Source organism: Ictalurus furcatus, chromosome 12 (assembly GCF_023375685.1).
Source record: "Ictalurus furcatus strain D&B chromosome 12, Billie_1.0, whole genome shotgun sequence".
Classification (NCBI taxonomy): Eukaryota; Metazoa; Chordata; class Actinopteri; order Siluriformes; family Ictaluridae; genus Ictalurus; species Ictalurus furcatus.
The window spans coordinates 16,586,427-16,614,137 of record NC_071266.1 but is presented as its reverse complement, the minus strand read 5'-3'; the positions used below and the strand labels follow the sequence as shown (position 1 = coordinate 16,614,137).

Below are 27,711 nucleotides of genomic sequence, written 5' to 3'. Positions count from 1 at the left end.
AAGACTTGATTTATATAACAAGCAACAAATGAAATAGCCTACTGTCTGTTATTGGACACATTTTGTAAACATTTCACTATGGGTTTAGGGCTGTGAATTGATTAAAAATGTTTAACGAATTAATCGCACTATTCTGTAATTAATTACCTGACATTAAAATTTGTAATCATATATCAATATATTGACACACTGAATTCCCAGATTATGCAGAATCGACAAAAGGAAGTGTATTTTATTTTTTTAATGACTGTTTTATACCTTTTTATCATTTTAAGTGCTTTCTGTGTATCCACCAGGTTACACTGGTAACGGTGGTATGCTTCGGAATAAAACAATACCACAAAAGTAATTTCAGAAACAAATATTCACTTATACCACAAAAATGTATACATTGTGTGTGGATTAATACTGTGTTTCACAACAATCTCATTAACATAAACACATTTGGTGGGGGACACCCCCGACAATACACACCTCCCCAGGAAGGAAGGACACACCCAGACAGACAACTGCCAGTAGCACACACGTACAGATCGATAGGGTTAAACCCCCCCACCCTCCACCCCTGAAAGTCATCAAGTTAAAAAGGTACTGGAAAACTGTTGGGAGTATGAATATGGAATATGAATAACATCAACTTTCTGACAACCGTTTAGGGAAGAACCACATATGGGTGTGATTGTCGGGTGTCCACAAACTTTTGGCCATATAATGTAGCATATGCTGCATTTGGCTAGAGGTTGTAATTTGAATTCCAGACCTCTGACCAGGGAAAGGCAAAGAAAACTCCCTTCAATTCGAAATTCCTACTCAGGAACTTGGGGTAGTGTTTTCAACTATGAATTCCTCTGAGTTCACGGAGTGACGTCAAATCAGCATGGCTGCGCACAGCATCATAATTAAACAAAGTAGCACTTCTTACCTTTACACGAGTTATACTGTATATACAAGTATTTGTTTTAGATCAATCAATCTGACATATTGATGTTTGTTAAATCTAAGACAATGACTATGCAGTTTGTTGTTTAAGGAGGAAAATATACATTACTCATCACTCATCAACGTTAACAAAAGACAAATGTTTTTTCCCTACTTTATAGCTCAAATGCACAGAGGTAGAAAATGACGTTATTTAAAAATTCACACTTCCAAGGTAAGTCAAATGCAGCAGTAATACCATTGGTGGTATGGACTTGTGTGTACAATTGTACTTGTGTACATGCAATAATTATTTTCTGATTTTAAAGCATTTTCTTTAGTATTGAATAATATATTTTATGAGAATATATATTTCATGAGAATTTTCAGAAACAACTCTGTACCACACAAAACACAAAAACACAGTGTTCAAGTAAGTCGGAAATAAAACACCCCAAAGTTGATTATATTCCTATAAAGTCATGCCCCATAGTATTTTAATCAGTTTTATCAGTTTTATTTTTAAATTGTTGTTCTTTTTTTTGACCATTTTGACCACATGTTGTAGATAAGTTATCTGTTATGATTTACATTACCACCCTGAAGTTTATTATTTTCCAATAACAGTATGACCTGGAGGGGTTTATTCCTCCTATACAAGTTATTTTCGATTACCACTGATGGAAAACTTACTGACCATTAAACATGCTGATACCTTTGGACCATTAAACATACTGACACCCAACACAACGTTTTTGGTAAACGTTAAATAAACATCTCCTCACAGAAAGCTTCACCATATCAACAGTCATCTTTGTTAATAACAACACATTTTAAAAAATGTATTTATTGTTAGGCTTAGATTTTGTGGCGCATCAACTATGCACTTAAGTCTCTCTTCCAATAACATGGGTGTATTCACATAAACCTGTGATTTGAATTACAGCCAGCACTATTGTGATAGCTGCTGTTCCATACCTTCTGACTAATCAGATTTAAAAATTCAGCAGCACTGTGGTGTACATACATTTAAAATACAATTACTGCTGGATAATGGCCAGGATAATGCCTGGCTCAATTAAACAGTTTTTTGCAGCCTTGAAGCATTCTTGCAAATAATGAATTAACTCCTAATTAATTCTTATCCTGTACCATTATTTGATTATTTAACATAAGCTTCAATTTATTTAAAGAAATTAACACATAACATGAATACTTGTATATCCGTATTGATTTTCAAAATGGAACTGTCTAGATTAAAAGATAATTGAGATAATTTAGTAATGACACACATCCCTAATGTCAGTTTATATGAGACACAAGTTCCTGCGTAGATTTCCTAAGGTTTATTTTTTGAGTAATTGGCAATACAAAATATATCATGAAGGGAAAATATAAAAAATAATACTGCACAATATTGTTTCTTACTTTTATTGAAAGTTGGCAATTGAAATGGATAACTATCTGCTTACAACATATTACTTATGTTACTACAAATTGGCAAGATCAACAACCTTGTCAGTGGCTTGCTTATATTTGAACATTTTATGGTCTCGCCATTACTTGTTATAGTAGCTTTATCTCTTTGTATCATATTGTGGTTTTATAACACAGCTTAGGCCCAAGATTTAAGCAGTGTAATCAAAACAAACAGGTTCAAACAGGCTCATAAAGTACTTAATCATTTAACTTTAGTACTGAATAAACAGTCACAACAGCTCCAATAAAAATCCCTTTAGAGTTCTACTAAAATACACTGGTAGGCCTAAGTATTTTTTATTTTCTTGCATAACCTGATTATAATGTCAATTTCCAGCTTGTTGGATTTTAGGTGTATGGTTTAAAACTTTTATTGATGTTCTTTAGCTCCTCCTCAATTAAAGAATTGCTGAAACCAGATTTTAACCTCCTCCATTTTCTCCTGGAACGGGGTGTACAGATTCATTTTGAACTGCTCAGCCTGCTCTTTGAGTTTCTCCCATTTCTCCATCATTTGTTGAGCTTGGTCATTCAGCAAATCTTTAAGGGTGTTAAATTTGTCCTCAGCATTCTGACGTACTACATCAAAATAAGACTTCAGGCGCTCATTCACATCGTCCGCATGCTGAGCAGCACGAGCTTGGACTTCCTCCAAGTATGTTTCTGCTTTCCTTAAGAGCAATTCAGAAGGAAAATGTCAATTAGGACACTTAGGTTCAATATTTGAATTATTGCTAACAAGCATAAACAAATAAGAATTCATCATTTCTTCAACAACTTTTTCAACAACTTTAAGCAGTTTGCAAACTCCTTCACATGATTGACTTGAGATCTCAACCAGAGTTTGGTGTAACGTGTTACAAAGTAACGTGTTACTGTGATCTAATTACTTTTTCTGATAACGCAGTAATGTAACGCATTACATTTTGAATTTATGCCATTTGATTACAGTTACTGGTGTCAATAAAACGATGTTGCTTGTGTTACAAATTAATTGTTAAGAAAACAATATTAAGTAAAAGGCATTTTTAAAATGAATCCCGTTTTGCCCCGAAGACTTTTTATTTAGCCCTGAATAATTCTCCACTTGGAACGGTTTGTCACTACGTAACTGAACGTCAGTAAAATAAGACCACCTGTAATTTTATATCTTCAGTGAATGGAGGCGAGATCAATCAGACAGGATTTACAGGAAAATACGTGGAAACCCTCGTGTCTTATTGGCTGACAGCTCTCAATTCTTCCAAACGCTAGCTCACACAGTTAGTTTGGATATATGTTGATTTTTTTAAACCAGTATAGCGGTTGAAACTGAAACAGTAACATCATCTGATGCCAAGCAGGAAAACAAGGTTTGTAGATGTCTATATGAGTTCTAGTTTATGTGAACATGATATGAGCAGAGCATAAGGAAAGATAATGTGCTCTACATGGGTCTGTAGCAGCTAAACCCAGACAATGGTTGAGCCTTCCCTTGGCAAGCGACGCCAAACTAGCCTAGTTTTATATTTTATCTGCCTGGTAGTCCTACAAGCAGTGACAACACCTGAGGCATGTTTTATGATAAATACAACTTTTTCTGATTATGTCATATATTGACTTGCGCTAAAATTACTGAAATAATTATGTTTCACTTTGTAGTGTATTTTTGTAGGTTTAATAGGATTTGAAAGTAACATGAAAGTAAAGTAATTAGTAATCTGATTACTTTTTACATGCAGTAATCCGTAATGTATTCAGATTTCTGTTTTAAAGTAGTAATTAGTAATCTGTAGTATATTACTTTTTTTAGTAATTTACTCAACACTGGTCTCAACTATAAATACTTCACTAGAAGATGGTTAAAATAATTAGGTTTAAGATAAGTTTAAATAATTACACAGCTTTAGCTTTTGTGAAACCAATAACTAATTTAAATATTCCATTTTAAATATTCTATCATAGTAATTGACATATAATTATATGTGTTCTAAAAAACTTACTTTTTGATCTCCTGCGTATCCTTGTTGAGGCGTTTCTTCAGTTTACGGATGTATGCATTGACTTTGTTCTGGAGCTCATCTCTGTTCTGCTCCACTATGGTCTGGAGCTCCTGGCTGTATGCTGTAATTTGAACCTTTGCCTCCTCCATATGTACACGCAGCTTGTTTGACAGCAGCTGAAGATCATCCTGCACTCTTTGAGCCATCTGCTCAGCGTAGGGTGCCAGCTTCAACTTCACATCATCAGTGTACATCTGCAGCTCAGCCATGCTGTCACTGATCAGTGTGCTAGAGTGTGATAATAGAGAATTTCATTGAGGTCAGAGGTATGTAGCATGTTGTGAACATGTGGCATGTAGGGCACATGCTTGCTAGTTTTCACTTTTTTGTAAATAACAAAGTGATAAATGTTGTAGAGAGCACAGTGGCTTAGTGGTTAGCGTGTTTGCCTCACACCTCCAGGGTTGAGGGCTCGATGCCACCATGACCCTGTGTGTGCAGAGTTTGCATGTTCTCCCCATGCTTTGGGGGTTTCCTCTGGGTACTCCAGTTGCCTCAGTCCAAAGACATGCATTGAAGGCTGATTGGCATGTCCAAAAAAGTGTCTGTAGTGTGTGAATGTGTGTGTGATTGTGCCCTGTGATGGATTGGCACCCCTCCATGGTGTTCCCCGCCTTGTGCCCCATGCCCCGTGGGATAGGCTCCAGGTTTGCCGTGACCCAGTACAGAAAATGGATGGATGGGTTGATGGATGGATAAATTTTGTGTCCGTGTATGGTTTGTTGATGCTGTTGCTATACTCACTCAAGCTCTCTTCCAAGTTGGGTGGCCTGTATGCTGTTCTTCATATCTTCAGCCCTGGAGCTCACACCATTTACATACTCCCAGAACTTATCCACCATCTCCTCCCAATGGGTTTTAGGTTCATCCTGAAACAAGAAGTTTCCCTGGCAGCCTAAAAAGTAAACGCAAAAGGATTACACTATCAGTTTTTTTCCAGTGAATGAAATCCATATGTGATTGATATAGTTTACAGTGCAATTAAAATCTACAGTGTAACACCAAAACAATGGGCAATAAAGAAAGTGGTAAGCAAAGCATCAATGTTTACATGACTACAGTAGGTACTTTAGAGAGCTAATATCTTAATGATCATTAATGACATTTAAGTGTTACAAAGAATTAATTTATGACATAAAATTTTACCTGAGATGACCGAAAGGGCAAGGATTACAGCAACCAATTTCATGATTCCTCCTCAGGGAGCACACCTGCAGAAAACACAAGAGTCTTGAGAGCAAGAACAAACTGACTATGAAAACAGAATCTAACAGAAATAGATTATCTAAGACCTTTACTAATAGCGACTTGTGTTCTTATCTAAGAGCCTTACCACTAGTGACTTGCGGCCGTGGATCGAATCACTGCAGCAGTCCTTTAGAATGGGCTGGAATTTATATAGCTTGGATCTAGTCACATGATCCACATAAGACATTTAGATGTAGTTAAAGAAGCTGCCTCTGGCCAAAGTTCTTGTACCTACATGCTCTGCTAATCATTTTTAATTGCCATATTCCATTCCACGTTGCAGCAGTGAGGTTCCAAAAGTCAAAAGTGCAGAAATTAAAATATGTAGGTTTTTATACAGGTGAGGTACTGAAACTAATGTTTTCCCACTACAAAAATTCACAAGTGTGTGAACACCAAGAATGAACTCAAAGCATGTCCAAACCTAAGGATTCAGTATAATAGTGTCAAGTGTTGAAATCTGTGGACCTGTGATTAAAGTGACTGAAGTAGTAATACTTACAAATGAAGTGTGTCAGCGCGTTTCAATCAAATCAAACTAAGGGTTGATGCCTTCACCTTTGGACATTTCTAACCTCTAGACACACTTTTTTTTTTTTTTTTTTTTTTACATAATTAGAGAGATAAACACATTCTGACCTATGGACCAAGGTTTATTAAAATAATCATATATTAATTATGAGGATTGGCATTTCTCTTCCTGTTTCTGTAAGGCATTTCATGCATCCACTGGTGAAATCCTTACATTTCTGTGGTTAACAAGGATTAATTAATTTGAGTGAATCACCAGCATTTCTCAAAATCACATGGCAGATGTTTTCTTACTATGTAGCACTTTATTTCATCCCCTCACTGACTCCCATAATAATTATGAAATTGCAGCAGGGGGAAGGTGGGTAAATGGTTATTTATGTGGATACTTGTGATTGGCAGGAACATTATAAATGTGGTGATTTCTGTAGTAAGTCTGAGCTATTTTTTTTTATCTATGCAGGTGACAACAAGGTAATCAGCCACTGAGTAAGAGCCTGGTAAACACCATTCCAAATATTTAAGCCTCCAATTAAAAACAAAATCATGTGAAGGTTCTTTAATATAGAGATATGAATTTTATTCAGTAAATAGTTTGAGAGCTAATGGAAATTGTGTTTTATGTATTGTGCCATACTTATGTACAATTGTTTAGATGACATAGCCCTGAGGTTCACTGAAGTACATAAGCCCTTTCAAAATGGCATGATCTCGACACACAAAGGGGACTAATTGCATGTGTTTGTTTGTTTGTTTGTTTTGACTACAGTGCTGTTGAATACTCAAATAAGAAGGTGTTAATTATTTTTCTATAACAACAGCTCTGACAATAGTTAAAATTGTAACATAAATGACAAGTTTATATTAATATGATTGTTCTATTGTTATTGTTTCTAAAGTATAGAAAGAGCTTTTCCACATAATCTAAGTTTTATAATAAACTGTTGTTATTTAACAAAGAAAAATGTATAATCATTGATATGGTGACACATATGGTAGGAGACATTTATTTAGCATTTATGGAAGGAGTCTCCAGTGTCAGCACTTTATAACACTCAGTACGTTTTCCACTACTGAAAAGTCTTCAGCACAGAGGAGTTTGTGCTTTCTGGTTTTTAGCTGTTTTTTGTTTTGTTTTTTCACTTCACGAGTGAGAAAACGAAGAGGCAGTCAAAGAAATGACTGTTTACAGCTACTAATAACATAATTTCATAACAGGAACTAAATTATCTCACAGATGTTCCATAAAATGTAACCATAATTGCTTAAAAAGTGCTACATTTTATTCCTTAATAAGTTCTTATCATTCTTTTTCATTCCTTAATAAATTTTTATTATTGGCCAATCTCTGTGGTATCTCTGTGCTGATATAATAAAACAATCCCCCTCTTGGTGCTAATGTATCACAGTACTTCTGCATGGATTACTTTCACAATCAGAAGTGTTATTCCTTAGATATTCACATTTGCTCATTTTGATGATGGTGCCAATAATTCTGGATTTGCCTACACATTAGATGCTAACCTGTTTTCATTGTACATGTTCAGTGACAATGAATGTATTCTGTTCTATATTAGCTTAAGTTAGATGAGCCATTTGCAGCAGAAAATACGAGTCAACACAACTGCAGACTTCAGCAGAAGAATTTGCCCAGAAGGGAAACCAGTGAAATAGTGACAGATATATTACACTTTAGGTCTGCCACTGTTCAGATATATTACAGTTTAACTGATGCTTTAATGAACTATGATGTGAGGGGAAAGGAATTTCATCTTATTTGTTATTAGAGCTAGCCGAATATTGGAAGCATGGTGCTGCAAGGTAGTAATGGCATGGAGGTATTACAGTGGCACAGCAGGAAGAGTTGCAGAGTTGTCTATGTGACTTTTATTGTGACTGTTATCTATGTACCCACATGGCTTGTCTTGCAATGACTTGGTGTCCCATCAAGGCTCTGAAACCACCGCAGTCAAAATAAAGTGGTTACTGAAGACAGATGAAAGAATGAAAAAGAGATCATTATTAGTGAATTGCTATATGAAAACATTATACATTTATAGTTATAGAAAACATAAACATTATAGTTTATTTTTTGTTCAGTCTGCTTGGATGCTTATGAGTGAAGAAATGTATATTTAGGATTGAAATTGGATTTACATTTTGTTGTTTGTCATCTACATAAAGTCTGATTCAAACAGTGAATGTTATATGTTTTAAATTAGAATTATTTCATTTAAAAACAGGATCAAATGAAAAATACAGCAAAATACAATACCTTTTCAAATTTCATTCTTCTGCTGAAGTTACAGTATGTTGAATTTATGTCTTCTGCCACCAAATGATCATGTAATGTAAGCTATTGTGCAGTAAAATCCAGAATTACTGGCCCATTTACATTCATGTTTATGGCATTTAACAGACGCCCTTATCAAGAGTGGCTTACAGAAGTGGCACCATCATAAAAAAGCAAAAGATATTATTTAAAAAAGTAAAAAAATACACACAATCAGTCCCCTTTGTGGATCAAAATCTTGTTGTGCAGAAGTGTACTTTGTGTACTTTGTGTACTGGTATGTCACCAGGAACTTTTGACCCAGAGTGTGCTCCTGGGGAATTCAGTGCTCATATTTGGAATGATACTTGGAAGGGTTGGGAGGAATGCCCTCCTGGAGCTGAACTCAATGTGGTGAAATGTGGCATCACAAGGCACAAATTGTCAATGCTCATAAGTGTGCTTGATACCAGAGAACCTTGGGTCAAAGGTCAATGATCAACTTTGTGTTTGCATCCTCAGACTTGAGGACACTCATTTTGGACCCTCAGTTAAAGAGGGGGCCGAGTTGTCAACTGATTACCACTTGGTGATGCATTAGATTAGTCACAAAGGGCGCTGGCCAGATTTACCTGATAAACCCAGAAGAGCCTTCCAGGTTGCTTGAGAGTGTCTGGCAGAAGCTCTTGTGAGAGATGAAATTATCTAACACCTTCAAAATGTGTTCTGTGTACAAAGTGAGGTTGGGAACATTGAGTCTGTATAGACCTTGTTCAAGTGCTCAATCATAGTAATAATCCAAGTAATATTCACAGAGGGCTCTCCTGATTCTATTCGGATGTATAATAGTGCCAATATGGCTGTGGCAAAAGCAGACACACAAGCGAAGGCTCAGGCATGTGAGGAATTTGGAGACTCAAATGAAAAAGACTTTTTGGCTGCCCCAATTCTATCAAAACGCCACAGAATAAGATTAGACCATGGCATGCACAAGCTCTGCTTAGCAAATGCAGTAGAATGTTGACCTCTACTGGAGATATTGTTGAGTTGAGAACCCAGTGGACATACCTTCCCATCAGGAGTTAGTGCCCGAAATCTCTGGTGTTTTGTTAACCTCAAAACTTACTATGGTAGCACCTTCAAAATGATAATTATATAAGGTAGGGGAAACATCCCTGTTATTTGCAGAAGATAATGTTTTTTTACATTACCTGACATGAGCTGGTCAATAACCATCTATTTTTTGTCTTTGGTTTTCCCTAATGTGATGGGTAATAAAAGCTTTTTTATTATGGGTCTACAATTTACAGGACAGCTAAATAGGAATTTTGTCAAAGACAAAATATGTTTTTCTGGAGCCTGAGAGCAATGAAAGAAATATGCATACTGTGTATGTGTTTGTGGTGGCCTGGGAAAACCTGGTCAGATTTTATATGTTCTACTATAAGTTCTGAAAAATTCCTGAACTGAACTATTTATCCTATTGTATGTGTCTCAACCATAAGTTATAACATTTTAAATTCTGTTAAATAACTAATAACTTAGCAAGGGAATTTGTAATGCTTAGCAGGTGTTGTTAAAAATACAGTAGGAAGGACTATGATCTGATATAAAGCTACTTTGAGATGCCTTCTTGATAATTCTCATGAAACCTATTGTAAGAGATAAGGAATCTCAGATTATGTCGTTCGGTCCCCCGTCAGCCTTACAGCCTTTTATTTCTCTTAACTCTTAGTTCTGTGCTATGTGTCGTTGACCGCAGAGCGTTTCAGGCCTGGAGAGTCTAAATGAACACACACTGACACACATGCTGTTCACAGACACATCCGGTTTATTCATGCAAAACAGGAGTATTTATACACATAGATAATATTTTATACACATAGCGGCAGTGCGGGGGCGGGTTTCTACTTGTGCAGGTGCTAGACCGATTCAGACAAAGCACACAGCACACACAGTCACACTACAAAAATAAGTCTTTTCAAGGTATAGAAAATACATGTGTCAGCTATAATAAAGGGTGGCAGTTGATCAGCTTCTTCAAAGAGGTAATTAAATGAATACATTCATCATAGGTATTTGACAGCACAGAGATACACAAACAGAAGCTATAACCCAGTATTCCCCGTATCCAAGGTGTCTTAATAGCAGTTCATAATATAAGAGAGTACATGATATAAGAGAATTCCCTTCACCTATCCTTATGTGGCTGTAATGCAGTTTGGAGCATTAATTGTTCATTAAAAACCTCTTGCAAACAGAGACCAATTAATTCAAGTAGAAATTTTCCAATGACCATTGCCCTTTTCCAGAATGGCTAGCCTCAATGAAGTTTGAGTGCAATATTATTGGCTATGATTATTTGTACCTTTTGTCTTGTATTCTTAAGACTTTTGCCCTTAATTAGTATTTTTCCAAGAATACCTCTAGGAGTATTGTTTTTTGTTTTCTTCTGAAACAGATTATTTTTTGAATTGTCCTTAAATACAAACATAAATGATAAAAATAAAAAAGGAAAAGTTGCTAGAATCAGCAGTCAATCCTTTACACCATTTAAGAGTTCTCTGTTACTTCACTGCAAGATTGTAAATATGAAAACATCAAATCAAGTCTGATTACTGAATGTTTTTGGTAAATGAATCCCACAGAGCAGTGAGTTGGGTCTTCAGGTCTTGGGTGTACAGATCCAATGTCTGGGGCACCTTCCCATTGTTCTGAACAAACAGAGCTATGTTCTTCTGGAAGTCCTGCAGATGTTTTTCCAGCTCCTCTGCTTGTGGTCCCAGCTTGGCCTGAAGCTCACTCACACTCTTTTCCAGATTAATTTTCAGCTCCTCATTCTTCTGGAGCAGAGCAGCTTTTAGAGCCTCAGGTTGCTGACTGTCTGTATAGGGAGCCACGTCCTTCTTCCACTGTTCCACCTGCTGCTGGATATCTGACGTCAGCTCCTCAATGTACGGCTCCAGTTGGGTCTTCACAGAGCTTACGTCCTGCTGCAGACGTGCCTTCAGCTGCTCGACCTCCTGGGACATCTTAGCCAGCAGTTCCTGAGTCAGAGGAGTCACCTGACCACTAACGGCCACAGCATACTGGTTGATGGCATCTCCACTCTCAGAGATCCTAATGCTAAACAGAGAAACATATATTTCTTTGTACTACTCTGAAAACATGCATCATACAAATTGAGTGTGATTTTGTTATTTAATTTCTGTTATGAAACACACTTGACTTCTTTCCCCATTTCAGACTCCTTAATCTTCTGCAGGATGTCTTTGGGTGTTAGGGTTGCCTTGGACACATAATCCCAGAATGCGTCTTTTACCATCTCTATACTGGGTTTGGCCTTATCCTGTCGTATAACACTGGCTTGGCAGCCTTTTGACAAGAAAAACAAAAACAAAAAATATTAGCTTGCTATCTTTTATATCTTTGGCTGTGTAGTGAACAACCTAAAATACTCACCAGTAAAAACAGCAATAGCAATAACAACAAGGATCTTCATGTCTGAATGGATGTCCCAAGAATTCTGAAAAGTAAAAACAATTTGGTTAAAGGACTACATTGGGTATATCTACATATATATTTCTATATTCATATATTTAAGCTCTTAATATCTTACTTCTTAGGTACTGGTTGTCTCTGTCTCTCCTCGTTTGAGTGTGTACATACTAGCAATCAGGTCACTATATATACACTGTAAGGATGTGTGATGAAGAAGGCAAAGTCCAAAACTCAGCGCCCTGCTGTCACCAATAACAGTGACAGTCAGTTATACCACATCATACACACCAACACAAATGAACTATTATGGAATCCATCGATCATTATATGGTTGAACAACTACGTACATAAGAGTCAACAACAATTTTTATTGCAGTTTAGAAAATGCGTTTTACAGGCATGTTCCTTCAGATATCAGTAATCATCTATTTATCTTTACTGAGGCATATTGAATTATCAAAAAAATTACACACAAAACCCAAAAGCCTTCATATCATTAAAAGAAGATGGTATTTAGAAAAACTTAATGTGTTTCTCTGTAAAATGGCACAATCCCAGTATTTCTGTATCTTCTGGCTGACTTATTATATTCAATAAAACTTCCAAAGGTTTTTGAACAGCCTGTATTTTAGACCAGATTCCATCAAGTGACCACACACAAGTTCTCGTTCTTGTTGTAGGAAGAACCAAGAGAGCCTTGAGTGTTAAATGCACATCACAAAGCAGTCAGAATATAATACATGAATGATTACAAGTTTCAGAAACCGATTATCTTGTAATAATGAGCTATGTAAAGCATGACATGAAGCAGAGTTACTTTCACCACTCTAAAGCAGATTACATTCCCATAATTTTAACATCATTATTCCAGACACTTGCATTAAGTGTAAACAGAACCATGGTACACTGATGCATAATGTATCCTAGTTTTCTGGAAAAGGTTAATTCACTTAATCTCACTGATTATTGACAAGAATATTTCTCTTTATCCTAAATTATATAGACTTCCTATCATCGCAGATAGCTTTAAATTGTACAGAAATAACCATTTTTGATTTTCCCTATGTCTCATTGAAGCCAAAAGGACAATAGCTCAGTCCTGGGGTGGGCGGGCGGGCGAGGGGGTATCATTTCACAGTGGCTGAAGGGAATGACATCAGTCCTTGAATTAGAAAAAAATATTTCTTGTTAAAGGCAAATGGAAAGAATTTAGAAAAGGATGGGATTTTTTTCCTGATATTTTTTCAGAAAAAAAGGAAGAATGTTGACTTTATTGGTTGATTAATATATGATATTGACGACATTATGCTACTGTTATAGACTTATTTAGCCTACTGTGCTGAGAAGCCAGATGTGGAACACTATAAGAAGTACAGACCTGACTGCAGTGTAACTAAAAAACATAAAATGAACAGCCTGTACGCTGTTCCCCTGTCCCCTGTAACCCTTCATGTTTATCTTCTGTTTAGTAAAGAATAATCTTTCTTTATATTAATGGTTTTGAATCTGGTTATTATAATCTTTAATAAGCCAATAAAGAAAAAAATAGAATTATGTTCCAATGACAGCACATCCTGAAGTGTTATATTCCTTTTACACCAAAGCGATTTGCAAGACAAGTGAGTTCCTGTGTACACTTACATCATATAAAACAGTCATTCCCTCACCAGCTTCTCATTTATCTCTCTTTCTTGAGGTTAATAAGACAAAAAAATACTGAGAAATAGCAAAGCCCTCCATCCACATTACTGTGTAAGTTCTTACTATAGCAACAGTAATGTATGTCAGTAAGCACTTTAATACAATCTTTGTAGCCAGGACTACTGTCAGAACTGATTTTATAAATTTATCACTCTCTGACCAATCAGAGTCAAGAATGCAGTTGTATTGTCCATCCATCCATCCATCAGCTTATCCTTCCTTCAGGGTCACGGGGAAACCTGGAGCCTATCCCAGCGAGCATCAGGCACAAGGCGGGGTACACCCTGGACAGGAAGCCAGTCCATCACAGGGCACACTCACATACACATTCTACAGACACTTTGGACACTTTGCCAATTAGCCTACCCTGTATGTCTTTGGACTGGGGGGAGGAAATCCCCACAGCACAAGGAGAACATGCAAACTCCACACATACAGGGCCACGATGGGACTCGAACTGCCGACCCTGGAGGTATGAGGCGAACATGCTAACCAATAAGCCACTGTGTGCCCCCAAGTGTATTGTATAGAATGTTTTATATATGTATAGAATGTATTCTAAACATATATAAAACACTGTACAGAATATACTGTACAATAAGGTTTTACTCACACAGTACAATCAGTACTGTCTATATGAAAGCCCTAGTTAGTTTCAACCTAAATTAATCAAGACAACCAGGTCGCATGCCATGCAGAGAAATCAGGTTTTATCATCCATTCCACATTCCCATGGTGTAAGCATTCTGTGGACTGAAACAGCATCATTACTGATAGGCCAACAATTAACATGGAGATATAAAGACTAACCTTAGTTCTTTACCTAAAGATTTATGTAATCTTTATTAGTTATCTGACTCGGTAAATCTTGTCTCAGTTCAGCTACTGATAGTATTAGACTGAAGTATTTTCATGCAATACAGACTCTCACATAAACTACATGATATCTAGTATTTATCTCCACTAACTGATTTTTCTAGTTATTCAGTGAAAATGAATATTCATTCCAGGACCCCAACTCACATAAATGTTGCACTATTATGAACTTTTTCCTGTTATTTATTATCGGACTAAACCACTACAAGTCTGTCAACAATGACATCATTGGTCCAATGACTTATTTCAAAGATCATAATAACAGTGATAACAATGATTATCACGTGGCTATGATATGATGTGGTGTGTTGTGTTACATTTTTTCTAATATTCAATATCTACCAGTACAGAAAATATGTTCTATTTTAAATAAATGAGGATTATAATAAAGTTAATAAAGTTTTTTTATTTTAAGATGACATTGTGAAATATATGGAACAAAATTTGTTCCTCCTGATACTGAAGATCATATTGAAGTTAATATAGTCTACGTGAACATACCATCTACAGGTATACACCACATTTCATACTTCTATACACAAGTTTTGACATGCTAAGCTTTTATACTTTTTACCTGCCGAGGAATGTTTTTTTTTCTTGTTCATGCATGTAAATGTTCGGCATTCAGTGTATATCTATGTTCCTAAAAGTATTTACCTCCAGCAATTTACCTGATAAATACCTTTACTATAAAATAACATTATTAAAGTATAAAGTTAATAAATAAAACTTCTGTGGATAAGTATGTGGACATGGTGTGAGTGTACTGATAACTTATTTTTAAAAAAAAACCCTGATATTTTATCATTAGGTGTTCTGAGTAAATTTTGAAAGTGCAGTCACATTTGTTGTTGCAACACATTATATTTGAAACTAGCTGATGACTCGTGGACTTGAGCTATGTTCATTTCAGTCAAGTTGGAGTGTGGGATGTGGCACGACTGACAGATGAGACAAGTAGCTGAGATTTGGACTTTGCCTTCTTCATCACAGCTGTCTTACATATAGATTACTGATACCTGCTCAACTCACACAGAGACACACACAGAAGGAAGAGACACGTAAGAGGCTAATTACAATATTTTTTAAATAAGATCTTATTTACACATTCAGAGAAACAGAGCATCTAGCCTATATATAAATGTTACATAGACGTTAAATGTTATTTCTTCTGGTTTACATAAATCCTGAGATATAGACATGAAGAGCTTTATAGTTTTTTTTTCTTGTTTTTATTGGTAAGTTTTTTTTTTAGCTTTATTCAGGTTGAGGAAAAAAATCACTAACAAATTCAATCAATATTTATTGATTAAAAAAAATCTTTTAAAGGCTGCCAAGCAAATGTGACCCGGCAGGACCAGTCCAAACTGAGTATGGAAATGGTGAAAGATACACTCTGGGATTAGGTAGCCAAGGGAACTCAAATGACTGAAGACATTCTGCAGAAGATCAAGAAGTCTGAAATGGGACATGAAATCAAGTGAGCAGTAAACAATTAGCACTTATATTTTTTTATATTAAATTATTTGAGAAGTGCAATGTATTCATCCATTTAGCAGTAGATATATTTTTTTCATGGCAAATGAACTTATTTATTGAATTGTTACAACTCTCTTTCGTCTCAATGCTAAGATCTCTGAGAGTGCAGCAAGCACATCAGCAAGTACGCAGTGGCCATTCCAGACCAGGTAGCTCCTTTAACTCAGGAGATGCTGGCTAAGATGTCCCAGGAGGCCGAGCAGCTAAAGGCCTGCTTGCAACAGGACATAAGCTCTGTGAAGAGCCAGCTGGAGCCGTACATTGGGGAGCTGACGTCAGATATCTAGCAGCAGGTGGAACAGTGGAAGAAGGATGTGACTCCCTACACAGACGCTTTGCACTCTCAGGCTCTGAGAGCCGTTCTGCTCCAGAAGAGCGAGGAGTTGAGGATGAGTCTGGAGAAGAGCATGAGCGAGGTTCAGGCCAAGATGGAATCCCAAGCAGAGGAGCTGAAGCAGAAACTGGAGCAGCATCTGCCAGACTTCCAGAAGAAGATGGCCCCGTTCTACCAAAGCTTACAAATCCAGCTTGTCCAGAACAGCCAGGAAATTAAGTTGGACCCTTATGCTTAAGACCTGAAGGACAAACTCAGTGCTCTCTGGGAGTCTTTTGAAAAGATCAGCCATTAAGTCAGACATTTGCTGACGTGGTGACTCTCACTTTTGCATCAAAAGGACTTACAGTGTGTCATTTACATTTACTTTTGTTAGTTTGTCAGATGCTTCAATCTAAAGTGACCTCCAAGTGAAACAGAACATAATCTAAGCATACCTCTGTTATGCATATTCAGGCACTAATGTAGACACTAATCAGTCATTCTACTGTACTGTAATGATTTTTTTCCACAAAGGTACTATATAAAAAATTAAATACCAAACTGAAAACATCTCTTGCTGTCGCTGTACTTACAATTCTGATCAGATACAAACCACAAAACAAATAGCTGTCCAGGGCAGTGGTGGCTTAGTGGTTAAGGCTCTGGGTTACTGATCAGAAGGTGCGGGTTCAAGCCCCAGTGCTGCCCCTGTTGGGCCCTCGTGCAAGGCCCTTACTTCTCTCTTCTCCAGGGGCACTGTATCATGGCTGACCCTGCACTCTGACCCCAGCTTCCTGAGAGGCTGGGGTATGCAAAGAAAACAATTCTAATGTGATAGGGGTGATCTCATCATATCTTCTGGTACTAGTAAGGACTCTGGCTGCTGTTTTCTGAACTAACTGGAGTTTTTTTATTCACCTACTGGAATATCCAGACAGTAAGGTATTACAATAATCCAACAAAAGCAAGAACTAGTATTTCTGCATCATGTAATAACATTAAATTTTTTATCTTAGCAATATTTCTGAGATGAAAGAAGGCTATACTAGTAATATTATTTACATGTGCTTCAAATGGAGTCATTAATCACACCAAGGTCTTTTACCACTACACATGACATAACTAAAAGGCCATCCAGAGTTACTATATAACCAGAAAGCTTACTTTTATCTGCACATGGTCCTAGTACAAGTACTTCCATCTTGTCAGAATTAAGTAGAAGGAAGTTAATAATGATAATAATAATGAGTCTTTATTGGGCACAGTGAAATTCATTTCTTCACATACCCCAGCATGTCACGAAGCTGGGGTCAGAGCACAGGGTCAGCCATGATACAGCTCCCCTGGAGCAGAGAGGATTAAGGGCCTTGCTCAAGGGCCCAACAGTGGCAGCCTGGCAGTGCTGGGGCTTGAACTGCCGATCAGTAACCTTATCCGCCAAGAGACCACTGCTCCCCGTGTCTAACATCCTTTACGGATTCCTCAACTTTATTAAACTGGTGTCTCTCATCTGGCTTTGCTGAAACATACAACTGTATGATCACACACCAATGGTAGCAGAGCTGCTACGCAGGGTGCTAACTTGCCATCAGGAACAACCTGGGGTTCAGTGTCTTACCCAAGGACACTTTGGTATATGGAGTCATGTGGACCAGGAATTGAACCACCAACCATATGATTAGTGGACAACCCGCTCTATCAGTGCAACTCCTTGGCCAAGCGTCTTTTCAAGCCTTTTCTAACCCTCACCCTAAGCCATACATGATGTAAAAGAAAACGTGATTCATCAGACCAAGCCACCATCTTATTGCTCCACGTTCCAGTGCTGACGCTCACGTGCCTTTTGGAGGAGCTTTTGGCGGTAGACGGGGGCCAGCATGGCCAGTGTAGAGGCCACCAATCTCTGACTTTTCGTCCCTGGTTGTCTAGTGGTCAGGATTCGGCGCTCTCACCGCCGCGGCCCGGGTTCGATTCCCGGTCAGGGAAGCGTTTTTTTACTCACCTCTGGCCAAATTAAGGTTTAAAAAAAAACATGAAAGCCAACTGGCAGGGAGATCGCCCTCCTTCGAGCCGGATTCGAACCAGCGACCTAAGGATGACCACTATAAGCACCTACAGTCCTCCGCTCTACCAACTGAGCTACCGAAGGTAAGACAAGATTTCTGCTTTGATACGTGAGCTAGAAAACGAGACCAATTTCCCATTCGAATTTGCGCTTAACAAGCAACGCGGCAAAAGTGATTTAAGCAAACGCCGGACTATTTTTTCTGGAGCCGATAAACACGTTTGTCCATGTTTACATTCTCATCTTTCGGCACCTCTTCAATACATTTACTTCAATTAAGTAAACAGAGCATTTACAAGTTTACATGTACACGTTCGGCTGACTTGCTTTACGTCAAAGCAATTTCCTAGGATGGAAGATTTCTTTGGCACGAGCTTGTTTGATGAATGCCAAGGTGCTTGCTTGCTCATCTGAACAGAGTTTTCTCTGCACTAAGACACAGGTTCATAGCAGGCTTCAATTTGCACAGGTAAAAGCCCAGTGCAGTTCAAGTCCAGTGCCATATTCTCTTGCCCATCACGGGAATGGAGCACGAGACAAGGCTTAAGTGCAATTCCTTGGCTCATTTATGTTTTGCTCATTTCCAAAGTGCCAACCGTCTTTACAAGCCTTAACAGGAATGGAGCATAAGACAAGGCTTAAGTGCAACTCCTTGGCCAAGCATCTTTTCAAGCCTTTTCTAACCCTCACCCTAAGCCATACATGATGTAAAAGAAAACGTGATTCATCAGACCAAGCCACCATCTTATTGCTCCACGTTCCAGTGCTGACGCTCACGTGCCTTTTGGAGGAGCTTTTGGCGGTAGACGGGGGCCAGCATGGCCAGTGTAGAGGCCACCAATCTCTGGCTTTCGTCCCTGGTTGTCTAGTGGTCAGGATTCGGCGCTCTCACCGCCGCGGCCCGGGTTCGATTCCCGGTCAGGGAAGCATTTTTTTACTCACCTCTGGCCAAATTAAGGTTTAAAAAAAAACATGAAAGCCAACTGGCAGGGAGATCGCCCTCCTTCGAGCCGGATTCGAACCAGCGACCTAAGGATGACCACTATAAGCACCTACAGTCCTCCGCTCTACCAACTGAGCTACCGAAGGTAAGACAAGATTTCTGCTTTGATACGTGAGCTAGAAAACGAGACCAATTTTCCATTCGAATTTGCGCTTAACAAGCAACGCGGCAAAAGTGATTTAAGCAAACGCCGGACTATTTTTTCTGGAGCCGATAAACGCGTTTGTCCATGTTTACATTCTCATCTTTCGGCACCTCTTCAATACATTTACTTCAATTAAGTAAACAGAGCATTTACAAGTTTACATGTACACGTTCGGCTGACTTGCTTTACGTCAAAGCAATTTCCTAGGATGGAAGATTTCTTTGGCACGAGCTTGTTTGATGAATGCCAAGGTGCTTGCTTGCTCATCTGAACAGAGTTTTCTCTGCACTAAGACACAGGTTCATAGCAGGCTTCAATTTGCACAGGTAAAAGCCCAGTGCAGTTCAAGTCCAGTGCCATATTCTCTTGCCCATCACGGGAATGGAGCACGAGACAAGGCTTAAGTGCAATTCCTTGGCTCATTTATGTTTTGCTCATTTCCAAAGTGCCAACCGTCTTTACAAGCCTTAACAGGAATGGCGCATAAGACAAGGCTTAAGTGCAACTCCTTGGCCAAGCGTCTTTTCAAGCCTTTTCTAACCCTCACCCTAAGCCATACATGATGTAAAAGAAAACGTGATTCATCAGACCAAGCCACCATCTTATTGCTCCACGTTCCAGTGCTGACGCTCACGTGCCTTTTGGAGGAGCTTTTGGCGGTAGACGGGGGCCAGCATGGCCAGTGTAGAGGCCACCAATCTCTGACTTTTCGTCCCTGGTTGTCTAGTGGTCAGGATTCGGCGCTCTCACCGCCGCGGCCCGGGTTCGATTCCCGGTCAGGGAAGCGTTTTTTTACTCACCTCTGGCCAAATTAAGGTTTAAAAAAAAACACGAAAGCCAACTGGCAGGGAGATCGCCCTCCTTCGAGCCGGATTCGAACCAGCGACCTAAGGATGACCACTATAAGCACCTACAGTCCTCCGCTCTACCAACTGAGCTACCGAAGGTAAGACAAGATTTCTGCTTTGATACGTGAGCTAGAAAACGAGACCAATTTCCCATTCGAATTTGCGCTTAACAAGCAACGCGGCAAAAGTGATTTAAGCAAACGCCGGACTATTTTTTCTGGAGCCGATAAACGCGTTTGTCCATGTTTACATTCTCATCTTTCGGCACCTCTTCAATACATTTACTTCAATTAAGTAAACAGAGCATTTACAAGTTTACATGTACACGTTCGGCTGACTTGCTTTACGTCAAAGCAATTTCCTAGGATGGAAGATTTCTTTGGCACGAGCTTGTTTGATGAATGCCAAGGTGCTTGCTTGCTCATCTGAACAGAGTTTTCGCTGCACTAAGACACAGGTTCATAGCAGGCTTCAATTTGCACAGGTAAAAGCCCAGTGCAGTTCAAGTCCAGTGCCATATTCTCTTGCCCATCACGGGAATGGAGCACGAGACAAGGCTTAAGTGCAATTCCTTGGCTCATTTATGTTTTGCTCATTTCCAAAGTGCCAACCGTCTTTACAAGCCTTAACAGGAATGGAGCATAAGACAAGGCTTAAGTGCAACTCCTTGGCCAAGCGTCTTTTCAAGCCTTTTCAAGCCTTTTCTAACCCTCACCCTAAGCCATACATGATGTAAAAGAAAACGTGATTCATCAGACCAAGCCACCATCTTATTGCTCCACGTTCCAGTGCTGACGCTCACGTGCCTTTTGGAGGAGCTTTTGGCGGTAGACGGGGGCCAGCATGGCCAGTGTAGAGGCCACCAATCTCTGGCTCTTCGTCCCTGGTTGTCTAGTGGTCAGGATTCGGCGCTCTCACCGCCGCGGCCCGGGTTCGATTCCCGGTCAGGGAAGCGTTTTTTTACTCACCTCTGGCCAAATTAAGGTTTAAAAAAAAACACGAAAGCCAACTGGCAGGGAGATCGCCCTCCTTCGAGCCGGATTCGAACCAGCGACCTAAGGATGACCACTATAAGCACCTACAGTCCTCCGCTCTACCAACTGAGCTACCGAAGGTAAGACAAGATTTCTGCTTTGATACGTGAGCTAGAAAACGAGACCAATTTCCCATTCGAATTTGCGCTTAACAAGCAACGCGGCAAAAGTGATTTAAGCAAACGCCGGACTATTTTTTCTGGAGCCGATAAACGCGTTTGTCCATGTTTACATTCTCATCTTTCGGCACCTCTTCAATACATTTACTTCAATTAAGTAAACAGAGCATTTACAAGTTTACATGTACACGTTCGGCTGACTTGCTTTACGTCAAAGCAATTTCCTAGGATGGAAGATTTCTTTGGCACGAGCTTGTTTGATGAATGCCAAGGTGCTTGCTTGCTCATCTGAACAGAGTTTTCTCTGCACTAAGACACAGGTTCATAGCAGGCTTCAATTTGCACAGGTAAAAGCCCAGTGCAGTTCAAGTCCAGTGCCATATTCTCTTGCCCATCACGGGAATGGAGCACGAGACAAGGCTTAAGTGCAATTCCTTGGCTCATTTATGTTTTGCTCATTTCCAAAGTGCCAACCGTCTTTACAAGCCTTAACAGGAATGGCGCATAAGACAAGGCTTAAGTGCAACTCCTTGGCCAAGCATCTTTTCAAGCCTTTTCTAACCCTCACCCTAAGCCATACATGATGTAAAAGAAAACGTGATTCATCAGACCAAGCCACCATCTTATTGCTCCACGTTCCAGTGCTGACGCTCACGTGCCTTTTGGAGGAGCTTTTGGCGGTAGACGGGGGCCAGCATGGCCAGTGTAGAGGCCACCAATCTCTGGCTTTCGTCCCTGGTTGTCTAGTGGTCAGGATTCGGCGCTCTCACCGCCGCGGCCCGGGTTCGATTCCCGGTCAGGGAAGCGTTTTTTTACTCACCTCTGGCCAAATTAAGGTTTAAAAAAAAACATGAAAGCCAACTGGCAGGGAGATCGCCCTCCTTCGAGCCGGATTCGAACCAGCGACCTAAGGATGACCACTATAAGCACCTACAGTCCTCCGCTCTACCAACTGAGCTACCGAAGGTAAGACAAGATTTCTGCTTTGATACGTGAGCTAGAAAACGAGACCAATTTCCCATTCGAATTTGCGCTTAACAAGCAACGCGGCAAAAGTGATTTAAGCAAACGCCGGACTATTTTTTCTGGAGCCGATAAACGCGTTTGTCCATGTTTACATTCTCATCTTTCGGCACCTCTTCAATACATTTACTTCAATTAAGTAAACAGAGCATTTACAAGTTTACATGTACACGTTCGGCTGACTTGCTTTACGTCAAAGCAATTTCCTAGGATGGAAGATTTCTTTGGCACGAGCTTGTTTGATGAATGCCAAGGTGCTTGCTTGCTCATCTGAACAGAGTTTTCGCTGCACTAAGACACAGGTTCATAGCAGGCTTCAATTTGCACAGGTAAAAGCCCAGTGCAGTTCAAGTCCAGTGCCATATTCTCTTGCCCATCACGGGAATGGAGCACGAGACAAGGCTTAAGTGCAATTCCTTGGCTCATTTATGTTTTGCTCATTTCCAAAGTGCCAACCGTCTTTACAAGCCTTAACAGGAATGGAGCATAAGACAAGGCTTAAGTGCAACTCCTTGGCCAAGCGTCTTTTCAAGCCTTTTCAAGCCTTTTCTAACCCTCACCCTAAGCCATACATGATGTAAAAGAAAACGTGATTCATCAGACCAAGCCACCATCTTATTGCTCCACGTTCCAGTGCTGACGCTCACGTGCCTTTTGGAGGAGCTTTTGGCGGTAGACGGGGGCCAGCATGGCCAGTGTAGAGGCCACCAATCTCTGGCTCTTCGTCCCTGGTTGTCTAGTGGTCAGGATTCGGCGCTCTCACCGCCGCGGCCCGGGTTCGATTCCCGGTCAGGGAAGCGTTTTTTTACTCACCTCTGGCCAAATTAAGGTTTAAAAAAAAACACGAAAGCCAACTGGCAGGGAGATCGCCCTCCTTCGAGCCGGATTCGAACCAGCGACCTAAGGATGACCACTATAAGCACCTACAGTCCTCCGCTCTACCAACTGAGCTACCGAAGGTAAGACAAGATTTCTGCTTTGATACGTGAGCTAGAAAACGAGACCAATTTCCCATTCGAATTTGCGCTTAACAAGCAACGCGGCAAAAGTGATTTAAGCAAACGCCGGACTATTTTTTCTGGAGCCGATAAACGCGTTTGTCCATGTTTACATTCTCATCTTTCGGCACCTCTTCAATACATTTACTTCAATTAAGTAAACAGAGCATTTACAAGTTTACATGTACACGTTCGGCTGACTTGCTTTACGTCAAAGCAATTTCCTAGGATGGAAGATTTCTTTGGCACGAGCTTGTTTGATGAATGCCAAGGTGCTTGCTTGCTCATCTGAACAGAGTTTTCGCTGCACTAAGACACAGGTTCATAGCAGGCTTCAATTTGCACAGGTAAAAGCCCAGTGCAGTTCAAGTCCAGTGCCATATTCTCTTGCCCATCACGGGAATGGAGCACGAGACAAGGCTTAAGTGCAATTCCTTGGCTCATTTATGTTTTGCTCATTTCCAAAGTGCCAACCGTCTTTACAAGCCTTAACAGGAATGGAGCATAAGACAAGGCTTAAGTGCAACTCCTTGGCCAAGCGTCTTTTCAAGCCTTTTCAAGCCTTTTCTAACCCTCACCCTAAGCCATACATGATGTAAAAGAAAACGTGATTCATCAGACCAAGCCACCATCTTATTGCTCCACGTTCCAGTGCTGACGCTCACGTGCCTTTTGGAGGAGCTTTTGGCGGTAGACGGGGGCCAGCATGGCCAGTGTAGAGGCCACCAATCTCTGGCTCTTCGTCCCTGGTTGTCTAGTGGTCAGGATTCGGCGCTCTCACCGCCGCGGCCCGGGTTCGATTCCCGGTCAGGGAAGCGTTTTTTTACTCACCTCTGGCCAAATTAAGGTTTAAAAAAAAACACGAAAGCCAACTGGCAGGGAGATCGCCCTCCTTCGAGCCGGATTCGAACCAGCGACCTAAGGATGACCACTATAAGCACCTACAGTCCTCCGCTCTACCAACTGAGCTACCGAAGGTAAGACAAGATTTCTGCTTTGATACGTGAGCTAGAAAACGAGACCAATTTCCCATTCGAATTTGCGCTTAACAAGCAACGCGGCAAAAGTGATTTAAGCAAACGCCGGACTATTTTTTCTGGAGCCGATAAACGCGTTTGTCCATGTTTACATTCTCATCTTTCGGCACCTCTTCAATACATTTACTTCAATTAAGTAAACAGAGCATTTACAAGTTTACATGTACACGTTCGGCTGACTTGCTTTACGTCAAAGCAATTTCCTAGGATGGAAGATTTCTTTGGCACGAGCTTGTTTGATGAATGCCAAGGTGCTTGCTTGCTCATCTGAACAGAGTTTTCGCTGCACTAAGACACAGGTTCATAGCAGGCTTCAATTTGCACAGGTAAAAGCCCAGTGCAGTTCAAGTCCAGTGCCATATTCTCTTGCCCATCACGGGAATGGAGCACGAGACAAGGCTTAAGTGCAATTCCTTGGCTCATTTATGTTTTGCTCATTTCCAAAGTGCCAACCGTCTTTACAAGCCTTAACAGGAATGGAGCATAAGACAAGGCTTAAGTGCAACTCCTTGGCCAAGCGTCTTTTCAAGCCTTTTCAAGCCTTTTCTAACCCTCACCCTAAGCCATACATGATGTAAAAGAAAACGTGATTCATCAGACCAAGCCACCATCTTATTGCTCCACGTTCCAGTGCTGACGCTCACGTGCCTTTTGGAGGAGCTTTTGGCGGTAGACGGGGGCCAGCATGGCCAGTGTAGAGGCCACCAATCTCTGGCTTTTCGTCCCTGGTTGTCTAGTGGTCAGGATTCGGCGCTCTCACCGCCGCGGCCCGGGTTCGATTCCCGGTCAGGGAAGCGTTTTTTTACTCACCTCTGGCCAAATTAAGGTTTAAAAAAAAACACGAAAGCCAACTGGCAGGGAGATCGCCCTCCTTCGAGCCGGATTCGAACCAGCGACCTAAGGATGACCACTATAAGCACCTACAGTCCTCCGCTCTACCAACTGAGCTACCGAAGGTAAGACAAGATTTCTGCTTTGATACGTGAGCTAGAAAACGAGACCAATTTCCCATTCGAATTTGCGCTTAACAAGCAACGCGGCAAAAGTGATTTAAGCAAACGCCGGACTATTTTTTCTGGAGCCGATAAACGCGTTTGTCCATGTTTACATTCTCATCTTTCGGCACCTCTTCAATACATTTACTTCAATTAAGTAAACAGAGCATTTACAAGTTTACATGTACACGTTCGGCTGACTTGCTTTACGTCAAAGCAATTTCCTAGGATGGAAGATTTCTTTGGCACGAGCTTGTTTGATGAATGCCAAGGTGCTTGCTTGCTCATCTGAACAGAGTTTTCGCTGCACTAAGACACAGGTTCATAGCAGGCTTCAATTTGCACAGGTAAAAGCCCAGTGCAGTTCAAGTCCAGTGCCATATTCTCTTGCCCATCACGGGAATGGAGCACGAGACAAGGCTTAAGTGCAATTCCTTGGCTCATTTATGTTTTGCTCATTTCCAAAGTGCCAACCGTCTTTACAAGCCTTAACAGGAATGGAGCATAAGACAAGGCTTAAGTGCAACTCCTTGGCCAAGCGTCTTTTCAAGCCTTTTCAAGCCTTTTCTAACCCTCACCCTAAGCCATACATGATGTAAAAGAAAACGTGATTCATCAGACCAAGCCACCATCTTATTGCTCCACGTTCCAGTGCTGACGCTCACGTGCCTTTTGGAGGAGCTTTTGGCGGTAGACGGGGGCCAGCATGGCCAGTGTAGAGGCCACCAATCTCTGGCTCTTCGTCCCTGGTTGTCTAGTGGTCAGGATTCGGCGCTCTCACCGCCGCGGCCCGGGTTCGATTCCCGGTCAGGGAAGCGTTTTTTTACTCACCTCTGGCCAAATTAAGGTTTAAAAAAAAACACGAAAGCCAACTGGCAGGGAGATCGCCCTCCTTCGAGCCGGATTCGAACCAGCGACCTAAGGATGACCACTATAAGCACCTACAGTCCTCCGCTCTACCAACTGAGCTACCGAAGGTAAGACAAGATTTCTGCTTTGATACGTGAGCTAGAAAACGAGACCAATTTCCCATTCGAATTTGCGCTTAACAAGCAACGCGGCAAAAGTGATTTAAGCAAACGCCGGACTATTTTTTCTGGAGCCGATAAACGCGTTTGTCCATGTTTACATTCTCATCTTTCGGCACCTCTTCAATACATTTACTTCAATTAAGTAAACAGAGCATTTACAAGTTTACATGTACACGTTCGGCTGACTTGCTTTACGTCAAAGCAATTTCCTAGGATGGAAGATTTCTTTGGCACGAGCTTGTTTGATGAATGCCAAGGTGCTTGCTTGCTCATCTGAACAGAGTTTTCGCTGCACTAAGACACAGGTTCATAGCAGGCTTCAATTTGCACAGGTAAAAGCCCAGTGCAGTTCAAGTCCAGTGCCATATTCTCTTGCCCATCACGGGAATGGAGCACGAGACAAGGCTTAAGTGCAATTCCTTGGCTCATTTATGTTTTGCTCATTTCCAAAGTGCCAACCGTCTTTACAAGCCTTAACAGGAATGGAGCATAAGACAAGGCTTAAGTGCAACTCCTTGGCCAAGCGTCTTTTCAAGCCTTTTCAAGCCTTTTCTAACCCTCACCCTAAGCCATACATGATGTAAAAGAAAACGTGATTCATCAGACCAAGCCACCATCTTATTGCTCCACGTTCCAGTGCTGACGCTCACGTGCCTTTTGGAGGAGCTTTTGGCGGTAGACGGGGGCCAGCATGGCCAGTGTAGAGGCCACCAATCTCTGGCTTTTCGTCCCTGGTTGTCTAGTGGTCAGGATTCGGCGCTCTCACCGCCGCGGCCCGGGTTCGATTCCCGGTCAGGGAAGCGTTTTTTTACTCACCTCTGGCCAAATTAAGGTTTAAAAAAAAACACGAAAGCCAACTGGCAGGGAGATCGCCCTCCTTCGAGCCGGATTCGAACCAGCGACCTAAGGATGACCACTATAAGCACCTACAGTCCTCCGCTCTACCAACTGAGCTACCGAAGGTAAGACAAGATTTCTGCTTTGATACGT

The 27,711-nt window shown here is 40.5% G+C and overlaps 2 protein-coding genes, 20 non-coding genes and 1 pseudogene across 23 annotated transcripts in view; 11 read left to right on the top strand and 12 right to left on the bottom strand.

Moving 5' to 3' along the window:
* Positions 1 to 2,335: 2,335 nt before the first annotated feature.
* apoea (apolipoprotein Ea) lies at positions 2,336 to 5,812 on the bottom strand. Its single transcript, XM_053637860.1, has 5 exons — positions 5,773 to 5,812; positions 5,586 to 5,650; positions 5,184 to 5,334; positions 4,380 to 4,667; positions 2,336 to 3,068 (listed from the first exon to the last, which is right to left on the bottom strand). The coding sequence occupies exons 2-5, from the start codon at positions 5,626 to 5,628 to the stop codon at positions 2,792 to 2,794; spliced, it is 759 nt and encodes a 252-aa protein (XP_053493835.1). The 5' UTR covers positions 5,629 to 5,650; positions 5,773 to 5,812; the 3' UTR covers positions 2,336 to 2,791.
* A 2,925-nt stretch (positions 5,813 to 8,737) lies between these two features.
* Positions 8,738 to 27,711, bottom strand: part of apoa4a (apolipoprotein A-IV a) — a 29,789-nt gene continuing 10,815 nt past the window's right edge. The window contains exons 1-4 of one of the 2 annotated variants that reach the window (XM_053637862.1): positions 12,110 to 13,114; positions 11,953 to 12,016; positions 11,715 to 11,865; positions 8,738 to 11,616 (exon numbers count right to left, since the gene is read on the bottom strand). In XM_053637862.1, coding sequence (XP_053493837.1) covers positions 11,106 to 11,616; positions 11,715 to 11,865; positions 11,953 to 11,992 — 702 coding nt within the window. In that variant the 5' untranslated portion in view covers positions 11,993 to 12,016; positions 12,110 to 13,114 and the 3' untranslated portion in view covers positions 8,738 to 11,105. Of the gene's footprint in view, positions 11,617 to 11,714; positions 11,866 to 11,952; positions 12,017 to 12,109; positions 13,115 to 27,711 lie in introns of those variants that run through there. The other variant, XM_053637861.1, reaches the window with a different exon arrangement.
* On the top strand, positions 14,138 to 16,787 carry LOC128615794 (apolipoprotein A-IV-like; annotated as a pseudogene).
* trnae-cuc (transfer RNA glutamic acid (anticodon CUC)) lies at positions 18,338 to 18,409 on the top strand. The gene has a single exon. It is a non-coding gene; the product is annotated as a tRNA-Glu (tRNA).
* Positions 18,485 to 18,572, bottom strand: trnay-gua (transfer RNA tyrosine (anticodon GUA)). Its single transcript is given in 2 exon segments — positions 18,485 to 18,520; positions 18,536 to 18,572. It is a non-coding gene; the product is annotated as a tRNA-Tyr (tRNA).
* trnae-cuc (transfer RNA glutamic acid (anticodon CUC)) lies at positions 19,343 to 19,414 on the top strand. Its single transcript has one exon. It is a non-coding gene; the product is annotated as a tRNA-Glu (tRNA).
* Positions 19,490 to 19,577, bottom strand: trnay-gua (transfer RNA tyrosine (anticodon GUA)). The gene is given in 2 exon segments: positions 19,490 to 19,525; positions 19,541 to 19,577. It is a non-coding gene; the product is annotated as a tRNA-Tyr (tRNA).
* On the top strand, positions 20,349 to 20,420 carry trnae-cuc (transfer RNA glutamic acid (anticodon CUC)). The gene has a single exon. It is a non-coding gene; the product is annotated as a tRNA-Glu (tRNA).
* trnay-gua (transfer RNA tyrosine (anticodon GUA)) lies at positions 20,496 to 20,583 on the bottom strand. The gene is given in 2 exon segments: positions 20,496 to 20,531; positions 20,547 to 20,583. It is a non-coding gene; the product is annotated as a tRNA-Tyr (tRNA).
* Positions 21,365 to 21,436, top strand: trnae-cuc (transfer RNA glutamic acid (anticodon CUC)). The gene has a single exon. It is a non-coding gene; the product is annotated as a tRNA-Glu (tRNA).
* Positions 21,512 to 21,599, bottom strand: trnay-gua (transfer RNA tyrosine (anticodon GUA)). The gene is given in 2 exon segments: positions 21,512 to 21,547; positions 21,563 to 21,599. It is a non-coding gene; the product is annotated as a tRNA-Tyr (tRNA).
* On the top strand, positions 22,370 to 22,441 carry trnae-cuc (transfer RNA glutamic acid (anticodon CUC)). Its single transcript has one exon. It is a non-coding gene; the product is annotated as a tRNA-Glu (tRNA).
* trnay-gua (transfer RNA tyrosine (anticodon GUA)) lies at positions 22,517 to 22,604 on the bottom strand. The gene is given in 2 exon segments: positions 22,517 to 22,552; positions 22,568 to 22,604. It is a non-coding gene; the product is annotated as a tRNA-Tyr (tRNA).
* trnae-cuc (transfer RNA glutamic acid (anticodon CUC)) lies at positions 23,386 to 23,457 on the top strand. The gene has a single exon. It is a non-coding gene; the product is annotated as a tRNA-Glu (tRNA).
* On the bottom strand, positions 23,533 to 23,620 carry trnay-gua (transfer RNA tyrosine (anticodon GUA)). Its single transcript is given in 2 exon segments — positions 23,533 to 23,568; positions 23,584 to 23,620. It is a non-coding gene; the product is annotated as a tRNA-Tyr (tRNA).
* Positions 24,402 to 24,473, top strand: trnae-cuc (transfer RNA glutamic acid (anticodon CUC)). Its single transcript has one exon. It is a non-coding gene; the product is annotated as a tRNA-Glu (tRNA).
* Positions 24,549 to 24,636, bottom strand: trnay-gua (transfer RNA tyrosine (anticodon GUA)). Its single transcript is given in 2 exon segments — positions 24,549 to 24,584; positions 24,600 to 24,636. It is a non-coding gene; the product is annotated as a tRNA-Tyr (tRNA).
* trnae-cuc (transfer RNA glutamic acid (anticodon CUC)) lies at positions 25,418 to 25,489 on the top strand. Its single transcript has one exon. It is a non-coding gene; the product is annotated as a tRNA-Glu (tRNA).
* Positions 25,565 to 25,652, bottom strand: trnay-gua (transfer RNA tyrosine (anticodon GUA)). The gene is given in 2 exon segments: positions 25,565 to 25,600; positions 25,616 to 25,652. It is a non-coding gene; the product is annotated as a tRNA-Tyr (tRNA).
* On the top strand, positions 26,434 to 26,505 carry trnae-cuc (transfer RNA glutamic acid (anticodon CUC)). The gene has a single exon. It is a non-coding gene; the product is annotated as a tRNA-Glu (tRNA).
* trnay-gua (transfer RNA tyrosine (anticodon GUA)) lies at positions 26,581 to 26,668 on the bottom strand. The gene is given in 2 exon segments: positions 26,581 to 26,616; positions 26,632 to 26,668. It is a non-coding gene; the product is annotated as a tRNA-Tyr (tRNA).
* trnae-cuc (transfer RNA glutamic acid (anticodon CUC)) lies at positions 27,450 to 27,521 on the top strand. The gene has a single exon. It is a non-coding gene; the product is annotated as a tRNA-Glu (tRNA).
* trnay-gua (transfer RNA tyrosine (anticodon GUA)) lies at positions 27,597 to 27,684 on the bottom strand. Its single transcript is given in 2 exon segments — positions 27,597 to 27,632; positions 27,648 to 27,684. It is a non-coding gene; the product is annotated as a tRNA-Tyr (tRNA).

Bases quoted from the DNA above. Each gene is read 5' to 3' on its own strand.
- apoea (XM_053637860.1), bottom strand. From the start codon at position 5,628: ATGAAATTGGTTGCTGTAATCCTTGCCCTTTCGGTCATCTCAG. The intron at 5,335-5,585 runs GTAAAATTTTAT...TTTACTTTTTAG, and splicing joins TGCCCTTTCGGTCATCTCAG to GCTGCCAGGGAAACTTCTTG. The intron at 4,668-5,183 runs GTGAGTATAGCA...ATCACACTCTAG, and splicing joins CAACTTGGAAGAGAGCTTGA to CACACTGATCAGTGACAGCA.